The sequence below is a fragment of the Sciurus vulgaris genome, assembly GCF_902686455.1.
Source record: "Sciurus vulgaris genome assembly, chromosome: 6".
In the NCBI taxonomy this organism is placed as follows: Eukaryota; Metazoa; Chordata; class Mammalia; order Rodentia; family Sciuridae; genus Sciurus; species Sciurus vulgaris.
The window spans coordinates 25,428,803-25,446,604 of record NC_136466.1 but is presented as its reverse complement, the minus strand read 5'-3'; the positions used below and the strand labels follow the sequence as shown (position 1 = coordinate 25,446,604).

General features: G+C 45.9%; 1 protein-coding gene and 1 long non-coding RNA gene across 3 annotated transcripts; one reads left to right on the top strand and one right to left on the bottom strand.

Moving 5' to 3' along the window:
• Nucleotides 1–788: 788 nt before the first annotated feature.
• On the bottom strand, nt 789–2,256 carry LOC306664613. Its single transcript, XR_013764758.1, has 2 exons — nt 2,168–2,256; nt 789–1,566 (listed from the first exon to the last, which is right to left on the bottom strand). It is a non-coding gene; the product is annotated as an uncharacterized lncRNA (long non-coding RNA).
• Nucleotides 2,257–2,407: 151 nt separating this feature from the next.
• SAP30L (SAP30 like) lies at nt 2,408–16,435 on the top strand. Of its 2 annotated transcripts, XM_079144999.1 has the most exons (4): nt 2,413–3,231; nt 7,317–7,439; nt 9,607–9,705; nt 11,439–16,435. In XM_079144999.1, exons 1-4 carry the CDS (start codon nt 3,034–3,036, stop codon nt 11,562–11,564), a joined length of 546 nt encoding a protein of 181 aa, XP_079001125.1. In that variant the 5' UTR covers nt 2,413–3,033; the 3' UTR covers nt 11,565–16,435. The 2 variants fall into 2 exon arrangements, with proteins under 2 accessions (XP_079001126.1, XP_079001125.1); XM_079145000.1 differs by lacking the exon at nt 9,607–9,705 and having other exon boundaries at nt 2,408–3,231.
• The last annotated feature ends 1,367 nt before the right edge of the window (nt 16,436–17,802 follow it).

Sequence of the window (17,802 nt, the reverse complement as noted above, 5' to 3'; positions counted from 1 at the left end):
CTAATCCGGAAAAAGAATCCACAGACTTTAAACAGAAATATTAACATAAAGATGTGCTGATTATAGCATGGGACTATAGTAATAAGGGATTGCCTAGTAAGAAGAAAGGAGAACTCTATAGAATACAGGAAGAGCAGATATAAGAAGTAGCCACTACCCTGAGGGCTGACTAGAGAACCTGAGGGATAGGGTTCCTCTCCCCTCCAGCCAGAGGAGTCTGGTGCTGAAGAAGCTGTGTGGAGGGACCAGGCCTTGCACTGCATGCAAATGCCTTTTTGGAAAATATCTAAGTGCAATGCATATACTGGGAAAGTAGATTTTATCCCTATCAATCAACTCTGGAACCAACATTACACACTGCCTGGTACAGACACCAACTGCTTTCTGTGTACACACCTGAACCCTCCAGCTAGATGGTGTTCTTTTAGAACAAGGATTATGTTTCATCCTCCTCCTGCAGCCAATCCTACACTAAACACAAGTTCAATAAGGTCCTTTTGAATATATGAACTCTAAGGGAGGCCTCCTATTAAACAGTTTTTTCCCATTAATTTTTATTTTATTTTTTATTATTATTGTAGTTTATTATTTTATCCTATTTTTCTTCTGTAAAAGCAAAAAATGCTTATTATGGAAAATGTAAAAGTACAACAAAAGAAGAAAAATACCAACCATATTCCTATCACCCAGAATTAATCACTATTAATACTCTGGTATACTTCTTATGCACAGTTTTATTTTTTTTTTCCCTTAAACATAGATGTACACACATCATATCCATTATGCAATTTTATTCTTTTTTTTTTTTTCAGTGCTGGTATGTAAACCCAGGGCCTCATGCATGCTAGGCAAGCCTCTACCACTGAGCTACACTCTCAGACACTGACCCATAGAAAGCATTTCTTCAACTCATCATCTCTCAAAGAGTTGATGGTGAATTGCACACACACACACACACACACTGATGTTGGAACTACCTTAAATGTTGACTGCACAGCATCTTATTCTTAAAATGTTGAGTGTTTAATCACTTCCTTTTTGGGACTTTTGTATTATTTTTTGTTACTATTAAAAATAATTCCATAACATATGCTTAAAATTTTCTCTGGTAGACTTATTTCCTAAGATTCCTGTCTCACATATGAAATTAGGTTAGATGTTACAAATGCATTTAAGGCCACTGAGTAAAATTGAAGATCATGGGGTAACTGCTTCTGATCTCAGAAATGGTAGCTTTCCCTTTTTCAAAAGGACACAAAGCTGAAGCTCCTTCTTTGCCTTATAGTCCTACCATAGGAACACGAATTCACCTATCCCCTAACACAGTCTCTCTCTCCCGACCCTCTCCTCACAAATTACAACCAGGTCCTAAAAAACTGCAGGGTCCTGAGCTAGTCCCATTCACCCTTTTGTCCAGAAGCTGCCCAGTTGCGGGTGGAGTGACTGGAGGTGCCAACTGGAGGTTCCCCTGTGGCCCTTCACGGAGGGTGGGGTGGCACCCTGGGCGTCAAACTTCAAGCGCACGGGATTGGCAAGGTGCGGTCCCGTCGAGGGTGGACCCGGAGGCTTAAAGCAAAAAATCTACAGTTTAGAGCTCCTGGGAGGGCACAAGACACCGCCAGTCCTCCCTCATCCTGAATGACTGGCTCTTGGTCTCCCACCTCGGCCTCTTCTCTGGCTCTTCTGCAGCCCGGGTTCACCCGATCTACCCTCCAGATCTTATCTGGTCTTCCGATTCTCCCCCAGTAAAGGGGTCGCCCAAGCCCATGGGGTCTCCTTCCCTTCCTTTCTTTTTCCCCTCCAACGTCCAAGTCAGTCCCAGTTCACAGTCTGAGGTTTCTGCCACCCTCGAGACAAGACCCCCGCCGTCTCGTCCGCACCTCCTTACACGTGTCTGTACGGGCCTGTCCTTCTGTCTTTCCCGCCATGATTGACTTTCTGTCCTGTTTCACCTACCCTTCGGTCTGCGGGTCCTGTGGCCCTGGTCCTTTCATTTTTTCCAGTCTGCTCTCGTGACAGCACCTCCATCCCCTTAGGTCTCCTTCATACGCCCCTCCCCCAGGCCTGCCCCTCCGCGCCCCCGCCCACGTCGGTGCTTGGGTCTGCCAGCGAACGTGCTCTTTTGCCCCCGGAGTCTGTTCCTTATTCCAGCCAGGTCCCCGCTCACCATCCCTCCCTGGGTCCGGAGAGGCCGCAGCCCGGGTCCCCTCCCTCGCCCGGCCAACTCTTCCCTCTTCCACTTTCTCTACTTTGAACCCATCCCAGCAGAGTCCAGGAAGTAGCCTGGCACCAAAGACTGGCGGCGGTGGTGCCCAATGGGGCACGCCAGCGGCGGCGGAGGCCCCGCCCAGAGAGCGAACGCGACCACTGAACGTGTGGAGGCGGGACTTCCGCTGTCCCGAGGAGGGCGGGGGGGAGCGAACTGTTGTGGTGCGGCGCGTTGGGCGGGCGGCGGCCGGGCGGCCCAGGGGCTGCCTCGGGACTCGGGGCGCAGCCGAGCCTCTGAAGGGGTGGGGCGGGCCGGACGCGCCGCGGGGCCCGGGCGCCGCGGGTTCGAGGCCCGGCCCCGCGAGGGGAGGCCGCGCCACCCCGGGGGAGCTGCCGGGTGGTGAGTTTGCCCCGCAACCGAAAGAAGGCGGGAGCCGGCGGGGGCCTTCGAAACCCCCTGGCAGCCGGGGCCCGGAGTCCCTAGGGAGCCGCCGCGTCCTGGGACGCCCCCCGGGAGACCCCTGCCGCAGGGTAAAGATTCTGGGCCCCCGGCCGAAAGCGGCTCCGGGTGACCCCCGGCGGGGCCCTGCGAGCCGCGGGAACTGACCCTGGGGCCTCGAGCCCGGAGGCAGGGGCTCTCCGGAGACGCGGGCCGGGGGCTGAAGGAGCCGGGCCTCTTGGACGCGGGGCAGGGCAGCGCCTGCCTGCAGACGGACTCCGGGACTCTCGGGTGCGGGGGTCTCGGCGACCTGCCCCGCGGGAAGCGCGGCCGCGGAGTGGCCTACAGGGCGCCCTCCCCCAGAGGGGCCGGCCCGGGGCGGGGAGATGAACGGCTTCAGCACGGAGGAGGACAGCCGCGAAGGGCCCCCCGCCGCCCCCGCCGCCGCCCCGGGCTACGGCCAGAGCTGCTGCCTCATCGAGGACGGCGAGCGCTGCGTCCGGCCCGCGGGCAACGCCTCCTTCAGCAAGAGGGTCCAGAAGAGCATCTCGCAGAAGAAACTCAAGCTGGACATCGACAAGAGCGTGAGTCCACCGTGTCCGGGCCCCAGCGCCCGGCCGCTCTCCGGCCGCCGCCGAGGGCTGCGGTCCGTCCTCCCCAAGCACTCCTTGCTATGGGCCTCGCCGCCCCTTATCTGCAGAATTGAAGAGCTGGACTCGGGATCTTAAAGGCCGCTTCAGCGCTGACATGCTCTCTGATTCTGCCCAGATCCGATAGTTTGGGGGAGGGGGGGCTTCGAGGATTCCTTCCTGGGAAGATCTGACAGCAGTTTCTGGCTTTTTTTTTTTTTTTTTTTTTTTTTTTGGCTTCGAATGTTAGAGCAACCAGACGGGGGTTAATTTTGTTGGCCCACGAAGGAAAAGAATCGGGGAGATGATAATGAAGGGATCCAGCTCTTCAACTTCTCCCACCTTCTAGCAACCCTGTTACTCCTTCAGACTAGGAAAAGGTGACAGTAACTTCCTTGTCTCCCGCGGCCTGTTTCTACAGAGGGTCACAGAGCTTGCTTGCTTCGCAGGCAACTGTAAGAATGAATTTTTCTAGGATGTGGCAAAAATGAGGCCAAGGCCAGGTCTTGGGAGATGACTCTTGCAGTCGAGTAGACTGGAAGGGAGGAAAAAATCAATTTTTTAAGGGTAGAATCTTTGGAAATGCGGAGGTGGAGATTTAAATTTGAATAGGATTGCCCGGTGTTTTGTGCCTAATTATAGGAAACTTCCTGTGTGATTTCACCAGTTCTAGTTAACAATTCTAAAGATGTGCCTATTGTCAACCAATTAAGAACTTTTTAGTTTGACATCTGTTGCTGCAAGCCTTGCTGGCTGCTTCATGATTAGGAATTGGAAACAAATTAAGGGAATATTTAATATTCAGGTAAGCTAAGAGTTTAGTTGGTTAGTTTTTTAAGAACCAAAATTTCTCCACGGTTGGGGAAAGTCATAAATTGAAAGGAAGCCCTCTTTTCCACTTAGGATTTTTTTAGTTGAAACTGAGGCCCAGAGACAGGAAGTGATGGTGCCAAATGTACACAGTACCTGGTTAATTTCCTAAACCCATTATCTGATTTATTTCCAAGCCCCATACATAAGCATTCATTAAGTCTTTAATAAATAAATCTTCCTTGTCATTTCTTTCAGGCTCTTCCCTTCTACCCTTAATTTTATTTAAAATTAACCATTATAGTGTATTTGCAGCTGTTGTATGGAAAGGTGCTATTTTAAGTGATTGGGGGTGAGTTAAAAGATTTCTTACTACAAATCTCTATCAGTCAATGAATGAATGAATGGAATTCATCTGTAACAAACAATAGGTTAGACACCATGGTGGTCCCTGATGGTCACATGGTGAAGTAAAATGTTTAATTATAGGACAGCAGTGACCGATCCACTTGGAAACACTGCCTGCCTTTGCATGTGTTGTTTACAGCCTTTACTAGAGCACCTGATAACATTTTTCAGTCCTTTTAAACCTCTGGATGCCTTCACACCTGAATGATTTTGTTGCTGCAGTGGAGGCTCCATTTAACCATTACCCCTCCTGACCCCCCATCCCTCTACCCCCAGGAAAGCTGGTGGTGTTGGGCTATGTTGATCATTTCACATGCGCAGTCTAAAAGGGAGGCAGCCTAAACCTAGCACTAACATTCACAAAAGGTAGAGCCTTTGAAGCAATAATAGGGTTCTGAAGCAGAATTACTCACAGTTTGTTTCAAGGTGGTGTTGTGGAGTCATTTCTGAAAGGGATTTGATTTCATTCTCAGGCTTGGGCAAGAATTCAATTTCAAGTAACTGCTGTGTTACAAGAATTTTTAGCTGTTTCAGAAAGTAAAACGGAGGGAAAAATAAGAGCCAATGACACAACTAGGCCTGGTGTCACTTGCCTGTAATCCCAGCAACTCATGAAGCTGAAGCAGGAGGATAACAAGTTCAAGGCCTGCCTCAGCAACTTAGCTAGCTGCTGTCTCAAAATAAAAAATAAAAAGGACCGAGGATGAAATTCATTGGGAAAGCACCCCTGGATTCAATCCTCAGTATTGAAAGAAAAAAAAAAAAAAAAAATTAGAACATTTGCATGGTTAAGGAGAAACAATGACTGTTTATCTTGTAAAAGGATCTAGCAGAGAACCTTTTTAAAATAACAGCCTTAATAAAATAACCCTTTTAAAATCCAATTCAGACAGTTTGACTTTTATGTAGACATTGGCAGTGTTCTGTGATTTTTTTTCATATTTTTATTGGGCGTGATTTAATAAGATATAATGTACTTGCAAGATATAACATACCTAACCTATTTTTGCTTTTTTCCTGGAGAAAAGTAGAAGTTAAGAATAGTATAAAGGAAAATGTTGAGGTAGAAAAGGACATACACATACTAGGGGTCAGAGATCTGTGTGACCTTTGCCAGACCATTTCCCTACTCTGGGTGGCTTCAATTCACCCTTCTACAAAATGAGATTGAGCCAGTGGGGTTGCACTAGTGTTTGCTGAGTTCTCTTCTAGCTAGGATTTCTTTATTCGCATGTCAGGACCTGAAACCTCCTAGCTGGAGTTTTAAGAACTACTATTCTGCCTGTTCTAGTAAGTCTGTCTGTCCCTGTGCACTTGAATAGCAGCTAGATCTCACAGCACACACATGCTGGCCTAGCTCACATGGAACACCAGCTGCCTCTCAGGACTGGACAGTGTGCTCCGGTGTACTTCCAGATGAAGAGCATTTCCTGTAGTACATATATCTCTGGGGGGATTCTTTGGGACAGTGGCAGGTGCTGAGTGTAAAAGCCCTTTGACAGAGGAGAATCTGGCAAAGCTATCCCAGTTTGTAACTCTATAAGTGGTGACTTTTACTGGCCTACGCTGCTTTTAGATGTAGGTACTGCCAATATTGATGCATCAGCATTTATTGAGTGCCTGCTGTCTGCAAGACACCATCACAATATAAATTTAAAATTATTCATGACTCACTAATCCAACCACATGAAAGTGATAATTCATCTGAATAAACAGTTTTCATTATTTTCTTCATAAAAAGGCCTGAATTAATCGATGCTGATTTCCTGTCAGCTTACTTTTATCTTCAGGGATTTAAGGAATAAACTCAAATTTAGAAGTCTCTCCAGAACATTTGTGCAACATCTGTTTCAATATCAACAACCCCAACTCATTTACACAGGCATTCGGTTTCTGTAAGGTTTTGAATGGTTCCTCCAGGCAACCCTGGTACTTTCAGTCTTAAGTAAAAACATATTCTTCACATCTTAGCTGCTGTTGGCACCTTTACTTACCAGTATGCCTCCAGCCTATGTTAGGAAATCAGCGTTCATATCCATCTTTTTGTGGATCAGATGTGAGGTAACGCAAGAACTATACACTGATGCATGGAAATAAAGTTTTTCAGAATTATCATCAGATTGCAGTGACCACTATAAATGTAAAATAGAATGTACTATCTACTATTACCAGTCTCAGCTTCCCTCCTCCCCAGGGCAGTACTCTTCTCAAAGTGTCACAGATTCAGAAACCTTGAAGGACTCTGACTAGTCTGAAGGAATATCTAAACAGTCCTCATGCCCCCACCCCAGAATCTCTCCTTATGCTCCTGCATGGGTAGTCACTGCCACACCACCTGTCAGTCTTCTCTTTGCTTCCCATGTGAAATGCTTCCTGTCTGCCTCTCAAGTCCTTCCTTCTAGGTGGGGTCCTCCATCCTGACTCTTTCTGCTGTAGGGATCTCTTCCTGTGCTGAGTCTGTGCCACTTATTGTCTTCACCATTCAGTGGAGACTTAATCCGTAATACACTGTGTGGTGTTAGCATTCTCTTTGTGGTGTGTGTATGTGTTTCTTGTTTTTTTTACCCCCAGTGCTGGGAATCAAACCCAAGACCTCACACGTGCTAAGCAAGCGCTCTACCACCGAGCTGTACCCTCAGCCCTCTTTGTGTGGTTCTTGTTCTACAACTCAGAGTCAGCTTTGGAAAGTATGGCCTACATCTCATTCTTCCTTCTCTCTCTCCAGTGCCTTGTAAAAAAAAAAAAAAAAGCCCCAATTTGACAGATCCCTGTCACTGTTTCCTTGGATTTGGCAACACTGACTTTAGTTTCCTTCCCATCAGGTAAGGCACCTGTACATCTGTGATTTCCACAAAAATTTCATCCAGAGTGTTCGAAACAAAAGGAAGAGGAAGACAAGTGACGATGGTGGAGATTCTCCTGAGCATGACACTGACGTTCCTGAGGTAAAGGCCAAAAAAATCAGCCAGAGAGAGCTGGAAGAACGGATTCTAATCTGATCCTTCCCTCTGACCTGGTCTCCTTTTTGTGCTGAGAAGTAATTTTGGTCTCCTTTGTTTTGTGTGCTTTATTTGAAAAGTGAACGGTAGAATTATAGTAACATTGAATCTGAGAGCTTAAAGCTTGGAAATCAACTGGTCTGGCTGCCCCATCATTTTCCAGACAGGCACAGAAACCTGAGGTCACATACATAGTTTGGAGACTCTGGTCTAGTCCCCTTTCCAATAGACCACACTGCCTTTCTTCGAAACCCCTACTTGAATACAACCACAAGGTCAAATTTTTTCAAACTTTGTTTTTGCCTTAGAGACTGAGTATGTGTGATCTGGGGACAGTCTCTTCCCATCTGTTCTCTGGTCTGCAAAATGAGCATGGGAGTTGTCAGTTCACACCAGCTCTGATTTTCTCTCATGTCCTAATTCCATGACTGTTGATCAAGGCTTGTTCCCGAGGATCCATTTCAAAGTCAGTTGCACTGTTTTCAACGCTGGCACTACTGACATTTGGAGCCAGATAATTCTTTGTTGTGGGGGCTGTCCCAGGTATTGCAGGATATTTAGCAGCATCCCTGGCCTCTACCCTCTAAATGCCTGTCACACCATTCCCTGAGTCATGACAATCAAAAATTGTCTCCAGACATTCCTACATGTTCTTTGGAGTGTAAAATTGTCCCGAGTTGAAGACCACTGTGATGGACCATGAGACCGAGGTCTCCCCACCAGAAGGCTGCTTTCCTTAGGGTGCTGTGGTATTAATGAGGCTCCTGGAAGGAACTGGATTTTCTTTCTATCTAAATTGTTTTCACTTAAGACTCAGCAAAAGAAGAACCGTTTATAGTGTACATTGAATATTTGACACATGAATATTTCATAAGGCAACCGCCTGTTAGCACTCAGAGTGAAAATGACTGTGTAGGAATAGAAAGAGTAGGCGGGCCTTTGTCTGCAGATGTGGAGAAAACCCTGGAAAATCAAGCCCTTCCCTCAGCCCCCTCCCCTGTCCCCTTTCCAACATTAGTTTACAGTGTCTGTCTGTTGCCTTTAGCATTATTATTATTTTATAAAGATGTATTTAGTTTCTAAATGGTTTTCACAAAAAAAAAAAAGGTTTTGAGGAATGTTTTGAAACGAATGAAGGACTTTGGTCCCTCATATTGATCATTCATTTTGTTTTTAAGTGCTCTCCACCTGCCTGAAGCAAGAACATCTCTTTTAGAGGCAGGTAAAGGCAGCCCAACTTTCTGGGCCTTCAATGTTTCCTGACTGTGCAGCTTTCCTCTCTTCCTGTGTTAGAAAAAACAACTGGGGGGGCCCCTTCCCCTCTGTTTTCCAGTCATCTGCAGAGACCCTGACCCTAACCTGCTGATTTGTCCATCCACTACAGTAGCTTTTGATCTTTCCTTGGAGGATTTTTAAGAATTCTAATACCTGAAGGCTCAGCCTAGGAAAGAACTATTTCAAAGTTACAGTTCTTCTCACTGTCCTTCATGCCCCCTCTATCCAGTCTGCCACCTAGTTCTAGCATGTCTTCCTCCATGATGTCTCTCCAGTTTTTGCCTTTTACTCCATCCTTGGTGTCCCTCTGTAGCATCACCACCCCCTCAAAGCTCAACTTCATCGTCTCACTATAGCACCTCCCTCTCTCTCCCTCATGCCGTCTTCCCTGCAAACTTCTACCAGCTCCAGCTTCCTGAAACACCACCCTCTGCCACCGATGATAGCTCCTTCTTCTCAAGACACGCTACACCTTTCACGCCCACTCGGTGACCCCTTAGCCCATCCCTTTACATTGAGGCTGTGTGTGCTCATGATTTTCCATATTCCTTCCTCCACTCCTCACTGCCTTTCTAGACCCTAGCCCTCCTTAGCTTAAGCCTCTCCTCCACTTCCTCCTCCTTCAGCCTCCTAGGATCAACCCACCCAGCCAGAACTCTTTTCCACTGTTGTTTTTGTCCCCCTTGCCAGTCACTAGTCCTCAATGGACAATTTCTAAGAATTCTTTTGTGGCCCTCCCCATCCTCACCCCCACCTAGGGTATGCTGGGCACATGGTGGGCTCTTGGTGAGTACTACTAGTCAGGTGATGGATAATGTGTTTCTCCTCTTCTATCTAGGTCGATCTGTTCCAGCTGCAGGTGAATACTCTACGACGTTATAAACGACACTACAAGTTGCAGACGAGACCAGGCTTCAATAAGGCCCAGTTAGCAGAAGTAGGTAGATAAAATTTGGATAGAGACAAGAGCGAACTAGAATTGTGCCACTGGTGTGATCCTGATTCTTCCCTACAGCAGGGGTGGCTCAGTGGTTAAGTACCCCTGGGTTCAATCTCTGGTACCAAAAAAGGAAAAGGAAAAAAAAACAAAATCACAACAAGGCAGGCACACAGTGGCAGACACCCGTAATCCCAACTGTACAGCAGACTGAAGTAGGAGGAACTCAAGCTCAAGTCCAGCCTGAGCAACTTAACCAAACCCTGTCTCAAAATAAAAATGAAAGGGCTGGGGCCAAAAAAAATCTCACAGAAGTTGGTAGCAGAATTGAGTCTGGAATCTCAGGACTCCTGGCTCTTAATTGTTCTTTTATTTTTTTCATTTGTTTGAATCTTTTTCACAAGATACTTTATAGATATGGTCCTTGCACATCAGATTTATCAGGTTAATTATCCTTAAAACCTTTGTTAAGGTTCTACAAGAGCTTTTTTTTCCTTCATTTTTTTCTTTTGATATATTCTCTTGATGTTGGTAATAGAATATTTATTATAATGAGTGGCAACCAAAAAATTTTTTTCTCCTATCCTGAGTTCGTAACAGTTTGGAAAGGAGAAAATTCTCCCTTAGTATTTTGTGTAGCCTCCCATTCATCCCATCCCTCTATCCCCCCATCCCACCCCCATCTCAAGACAGGATATCACTGTGTTGCCCAGGCTGCTCTAGAATTCCAGAGCTCAAGTGATGCTCTTGCCTCGGCTTCTGCAGGATCTGGTATTATAGGTGTGTGCCGCCACATTCAACTTTATCATCCTGCAGTGTCTGGTATTATAGGTGTGTGCCGCCACATTCGACTGTATCATCCCTCTTAATGTGTTTTTCTGACCATTATTATAGAAATTTGGACAATGGGAAAAAATAAAGTTCTACCCATTCTAAGATAACCACTCTTCATTTCTAGTCCTCTGTTCTCTTTTTATTTGTCCCAGTCACCTCTATCCATCCATTCAGAGATTTCCTAAAAGACTCCCAGCCTACTTGTTTTTGGGTCTTCCTTTAGAGGTTTCTTGCTGATCTATTGTAGCTTTCTTAAATCTTTCCTTCACCAGTGTCCAGATTAAACATAGGAACATACAGGCCTTTCCTACTTTAAAATGACACCTGCTTTAAAATTTCACCCCTGGTGGAAGGGATAGGATGAGGTGGGGCAAGAAGAGATCTGCATTTTCATGTCTTGCAAAGTGCCAGGATATATGGTAAATTATGCGTCTTCCTTCAACTCCTTTATATCTGTCGAGGTAGCTATATATTATTTAGGGCAATTCATGGTTCAGAAGGTTGCATCTGTTCAATTGACTGTTCATTTGACACAATTTTAAAAAGACACTTTTCTGTCCACTTTGAGGACCTGAGCAAGGTTTGGTAGCCACTGGCCAACCAGAGCAATCCAACCTCTCCCTCCATGAGAATAACTGAAATGCCAGGATGGATGGTTGGCTGTCATTGAAATAGACCTGCACCTTGGTAGTACTGTAAGTGAAAGTGCTGCTTTTGGAAGCAAACCAAAAGCGGAAAGGCATCCTGAGTTCTGCAGTACATGGCAAGCCCTGTAGTAGTCAGAATTCCCTCCATAGGGTTGGAAGCAACTCCCTCTTCTCTCTTTTGCACAGTCAAGAATATGTGGCCTTGATATTTATGCATGGTTTAAGGGCCTTTGGTTTCTTTCCCCCACATAGACCGTCAGCCGACACTTCAGGAACATACCGGTGAATGAAAAGGAGACTCTTGCATACTTTATCTACATGGTGAAGAGTAACAAGAGCAGATTGGACCAGAAATCAGAGGGCGGCAAGCTTGAGTGAGGAGGAAGCACATCTTAAAGAAATGAAGTATAATGCTCAATGCACAGGTGATATCTGTGACAGTTAAGCCCATAAAGACTGTTATTATTGTAAATAAAAAAGTTTGAATGATGAATACTGTAAATCTTTTTGGTCAGGAGGATTATATTCTCATGATTCAGCATGTGTATAGAAAGACTTTCTTTTAAGATAACTACTGGACTGAAAAAACAGGATCATAAAAAGAATTTAAAACCATGTATTGCAGCATTCAACAAAGCATTAAGTCAATCCTGCTGGAAACGTGGAATAAGAAATATTTTGGTAGTCACCTTGTAATGCCAGGCTGCCACATGCGAGACATGGCCCTGGAACAGCAGCAAGGGGCAATTGACAGTGGAGGCGTGGGAGCAGACCTGTGTGGGCTCACACACCGCCCACTGAGGACATCGACGTCCTGCTCTGTTGCGAGCTCTGTCGTTGATTAGCACATCAGTTTGACACTGGTCCCCCTCACTTGCCCTGTGCCTTGTACACAGTGGGCACTCCATCAGTATTTGTTAGCTAATTGAGCTGTCACAACAGCGCCAGCCCTGTAACATCTGCTCCGGTCCTCTCGTTACTGAGACCTCTGCCATTTCTGTCGCTCACTCCTTAACTGCTAGGTGTGGAAGAAGTCCTGACGCATAAACAGGGAAGCTTCAAATCAGACGAGGGTTTTAGGATGGTTGCATGTATATTTGTTGAGGTTCCAGAAACAGGAGGGTCCTTTGCATGCCTCTCTACACTTTTCTCTTTGGGGCAAAGTCATGTATTGTGACTTCAGCCAGGCTCCTGGGCAATAAGTAATTCGACAAACCAGAAATTTAGTGGTGTGGGACTAATGTTTTGAGAAGTATTCGTTCTTAGTTCACAGACATCAGGAAACTGCCAAGGACCATGTGATTCCTGTTCAGGTGTCCAGCTGTGGGAAAGACTGGCTGCCTTGACTCCCTGGGCTCTGTAGGCAGCAAATCATGAGTTGGAGCAAAAAAGGTTGGTGCCACCTGATCCTCAGTTTTGCAAGAAATGTGCCTCCCCCTTAGGGAGAAAGATCACTAAAATAATTTTTCAAAATATTTCAACCTGATTTTGTTGTTGTTTGGAAAGTCAGATTCTTCTATCTGATTATCTCAGAGCCAGAGTATCCTGTGAAAGTAAAGTTTTATATCCAAAAGTATACTTGTGCAAAATTCTCTTATCAGTGTGTTGAGGGGGCAGAGGATGTAGATAAGAGAGCGGGAGAAAAAGATAAGAAAAGCATTTGTATTCTAATTTCCAACCTTTTCACATGTATTATTATGGTCAAAGGTATGATTTTCCTTCCCGATTTCAATTCTGAGTTATTTCTTAAGCCTTAAATAATAAGAGGAGCAATGGACAGGCTGGCAGAGTTTTAGTGTCTTATCTGAGCTTAATCTGAGAACCATCTCAGAGAAGTCAGAACTAAACCCACACTGAGCAGGGTGGTAGAATGTCTGGAGGTCTCAGTTCTGTGGAGCAGAGTACCATACTTTCTTGGAATGCAAACAGGGCCATCTCTCTCACTAAAATGCAGTGCGTTCATTGCCCCAAAGCTTTTGCCAGTGTTCAAAATGCATGTCTAGCAGATTGCAGCTTTTCAAAGTATGTGTAAATGAATGTAGATAGAATATACTCTGGGCTGTGAGGGGGCCTATTTTGATAAATCTCCTGGCCGTGGAGGGCACAGCAAGGTGCTCTGAGTGTTTTCAGTCCAGTTCAGTATGTATCTAGGGACCGAGTCCCTCCTTCATAGCTAACGGATGTTGGCGTAGCTATCAAAAAGGCTCAGCAGGGGCTGGAGTTCAGGAGCAGATGGGCCTGCAGGAAGAGGCATCATTAACCTGCTCCATGAACATATCCATGTCTTAATGAGGAAGAAAGTGTATCTTTCTGATATGTGAACCAAAATTGTGGGCACATAGGTCATGTCACTGTTTCTTTAAAAGCACATCTGTTTTCCCAGATGCAAGCAGTATGTTTCTGGATAAGGTGTGCTGGGGGCCATGTGTTCGGCTGTGTCTGTAAGAATGCTATTGTTCCAAAGCAAAGCCGGGGAAGCTTTTCACCTTGAGCCAGCTGCCATGCACAATGGTCCTGTGTTGTCTTTCCTCTAAAGTGGGCTGCCATGGGAAAGTAGAGGTTGTGGGTATCTTTTCAACCTTTCAGAACAGGTGAGAGAAAAGACAAAGTTATTTGAACTTGTGTTTTTCTCACGTCCCGAAGTCTGTTCTTTGATCACACCACTAAACCACTTGCCTTAGCCTCTTCTGCAGTTTTTGATGGCTTTATCCATGGGTAGGAGACTTCTGCCTGTGAGAAATGACCAGGCCCTCCAGAGCCACAGGATCTGGCTCAAGGGAGTGGTGGATTTGGGGGAAAGCAGTGTTCATCCTGGCTGCCCGCATTTCTATGCCACCTGTCAAGGACTCTTACACTTCCCTCTACCTGTGACATCGCAGCATTGCCTTCTCTCCTCTTGGTGCTCCTGGGCAAAACTGGAATTTCAGATCCAGAACTGGCATTGTCTTCTTAAAGAGTACAGTTCCTGCCTCAGTTCCAGCCTGGTGTGGTTCTTTCGTGTGCCCTGAAGGTTGTCACATGTGAATGTCAATATCCTACCATTCGTGTTTCATTTTAAGTTTTTTTAAAAAATCTTAAGTTGACAGTGGTATGTGAAAAAGATCATAACTGAATCTCACAAAAGACTGAAAGCCAAAGGATTCAGGACCAGTGTTATAAATGAGGAGGAATTTCACTTGTGTCTTACAGCTGCCAAGTGTTAGATGTTCCTGTTGTAGCTAAATAGTCACTGCTAGCCTCTCAGAGAACAATATTGATAATGTTTGTGATGGAATGTTGCATCTAACCTTGGCATTTGAGCTGTTTTGTAGGAATTTTTTTCATATCCTACAGAGCAACTGCCTGGTGGAAGGCAGAGGACGGGGGAAGACGCTTTCTCTGGGGGCCGTGCATGCATTAGTAGGCTGTCCCAGGTATGGATCCTAGAGAAATTGCTTCATGGAAATCATCTGAAGACTCAGTTGCCTCCATGACAAGATCCAGAAGTTGGAAAAGGGTATTTAAGTCATCCAGTCCAGTCTCCCCATAGGTGCTGACATTCCGCCTACAACTGTCCCACCAAGGGAGCAGTCTGGGCTTACACACCTCGAGGACAGAGAACTCACTACCTCCTGGGGAAGCCTGTTCTATCTTTGTAAACCTCTGGCTTTTCTGTGTTCTCTGTAATTCTCATCTTAGTCTCTGCCCCATGAGGGCCACATGGAAAAAGTTACTCATCTTGGCAAGGACCTCATTTCTGTCATTGGCCCATAGCATTGCCTTTGTCTTCTAAAAAGGAGCGGCAAGGACCCATATGTTCTGGTGTCCTGCCTGTCCTTTCCCTGAGTTTAGTCCACTTAGCTCCTTGTTGAGGAACCTTGAAGAACCCCCACCAGCCTGGTTATGCTCACTTGTTCTTGCCAGCATTGGTGAAGTGGGAGTGGGATGTTACCAGCCTGCTAAAAAATAACCTCAGACAGCTGAAGCCTTAGTTCTGTGCTTGTCCCACAAAAACTAACGCTCACGACATCACTTAGGAAAAACTTCCAACTAGAAGATTATTAAATAATGTCATTGCTTTGCATGGAGTTTGAGGTTCCATGGTATCTGAGGGATTATGCCTTCAGATTCCTGTAAGGACTTCACATGTGGTTTTTACTGAGAAAACCAAGCTTGTTGTGGGGGAGGGCTAGTGTCTCAAGGTCAGAAGTGCCAGATCTTCAAGCTGGAAAGTCCTTCAAGGTTGCTGTTGTCTAATCATCCATCTTTAGAGAATGGGGAAGTAAAGTTCAAGATGTGCCTAGGGTCACATGGCATTATGGGAACTAGCCTCTGGTACTCTTGACCTGTCCAGCACTCCCCACTCTCATTTGCAGCACAACTCTAGTGCAGTCTCAGGTAAGCTGCCTTCAGATTCTTGAGACCTTGTAACACAGCAGCCCCCAGCAACCTGACTCTCAGGGACTGACCTGACCTGTGGAACTCAAGGCTGAGTGAAATAATTAGGCAGTTTGAGTTTTGTAAAATGCCTGTAAGGGAGAAGAGTTCTAGCCTATAATTTCAGACCAGGATGTAAAGCCCTAGTCCTAAAATCCAGATTCCATGAAGTGGACTTAGTCTGTGGTCCCTTGGTGGGACTTCTGCCTTTAAGGTTGTATGATTTCATTGGCCCTGGCTCCAGGTCTATTGTCAGGAGCTAGACAGTTGATCTGAAGGGCAAATGAGCCCAAGATCATGCCCAGGAAGCATGGGGCTTATTCCAAGGCTGTGGGTAGGAAGGGTTAAGTTGGTCTGTGTTTTGGAGTGGAATGCAGCCTGAGGCAAAGTGGGACCTGTTCTTGAGGCAGAAATGTCTGCACTCATCTTTTTCATCTAGCTTACATCTCACAACACAAACCCTTCCGTTGCTCTTACTTAATCAACACATTTGCCAACAACAGAGGGTTGTACAGATCCCTGTTTTACCCCTCTATTGTCTGCTTTGCTCATCAGATTGTATTTTGGGGTATGGGGTTGGGGGGTGTCCATTTTGTAACTGCCTTATTGAAAAGTAAGTGCCCTTCCATTCCAGGCCTCCTCATGTTGTACTCATTTCCTGCCAAATTTGGGGGATCATTTGTATTTTAATTTTGTAACCTATGGCTCTGTACTGTTGAAAGGCTCTCGATTCCGTAGAGTCTCCTTGGTATGTATGTGATTTTTCATGTTGCAATATCACACAGATTGGGATGGCCCGACTTTTGCTCTTAATAAATGATCTGAATGAGTAAGAGACACACTCTGTTGTTCCTTTTGAATTTCTACACCAAAGTCAGATGCTTTCAGTCTGGGCACCTGGCTATGCATGACAGTGGTTAATAATAGTAGCCTTTCCTCTGAGTTTCCAAGCACCGCACCCACTGAAATCCTGGTACACCAAGTAAGACCAGACAGAAGTTTGGGCCCAAGTTCAACTCCTGCTACTCCTCACGAGGAGGGAGACTCTGGGAACTCAACTTCCATATGGTATGCCAGATATCCTGGGTGCTGGAGTTCACTGGGTTTGCAGTTATTCATCATGAAGACCCTAAGTAAACTGGATGGAGGTTTACAAACTAAAATGCCTGCAGAGGGCGGACTAAGAACTGGAAAACCCAGATCCCTCCTAAGGGCAGTCACTGCTAGCTCCTGCCTGGCACTGCCGTGTAGGAAATCCAGGCCTTCATATAAATATCCTGATGTCTAAAGTGTCAAAAACTTTGAGTTAATGGACTGACGCTTCTTTACCTCCAGTAGAACCCTGCTCTTTAAGGTTGGCACACCACCTCACACTTGGTCAAAATGCAGGATCTCTGCCCCCCTCTTGCAGACCATCTACTGAATCAATCTGTTGACAAAGTCCCTAGGCAAGTTAAGTGACATGCATGCTACAGTTTAAGAAAGCTGGGTTCCATGACAGCTTTCCTACTGCAGGTCCCCAAGTCCTACCAAGCCTCACACTGCTGGTAAGGAGGAAAGGCAAGCCTCAGGCACAGGTGCCACTTTGTGACATCTCTGTCTTCAGAATGAAAAGGACAAAACTATTTTTCTTTGTCATATTAGTTGAGTAGAAGTAATGCATCCTACCTGTAAAATATTAAACTTAATGGAAATTTGGAAAGTACACTCCTCCCTTTGCCATCCTCACCCTCCCCACCCCACTCTCTGTAAACATCACATGAGAGGGCTCTTCAGAGACATTTGGGGGACAGGGCAGGTAGGCTGTCCTGCTCTCTCCAGAGCCCACAAAATTCATAATAGATTGTTACTGAAGGATGGCCTCATAGAGTCCCTGAATTGATTTCCTGTAGAAAACAAAGGAAGCTCCAATTTTCAATCCATGTTATCTCCTTTTGAGGGACAGCATTACCAGTTGTTTCTACTCCTCTGTCTACTGCCCTCCAACCCCTCACACGCTGAACTGCAAAGAGGTGCTTTGTCCCCAGGTGTTCCCCCAACTGGCTGGCCCCTGCTGGAGCGAAAGGATCCACAAACATCATGTTTAATGAAAGGATGAACCCATATTTTTTTTTGGTAGCACTGGTAATTGAACCCAGGCCCTTGAGCAACTACCACTGAACCACAGTCCCATCCTGAACCCTCATCTTAACGTACCAAG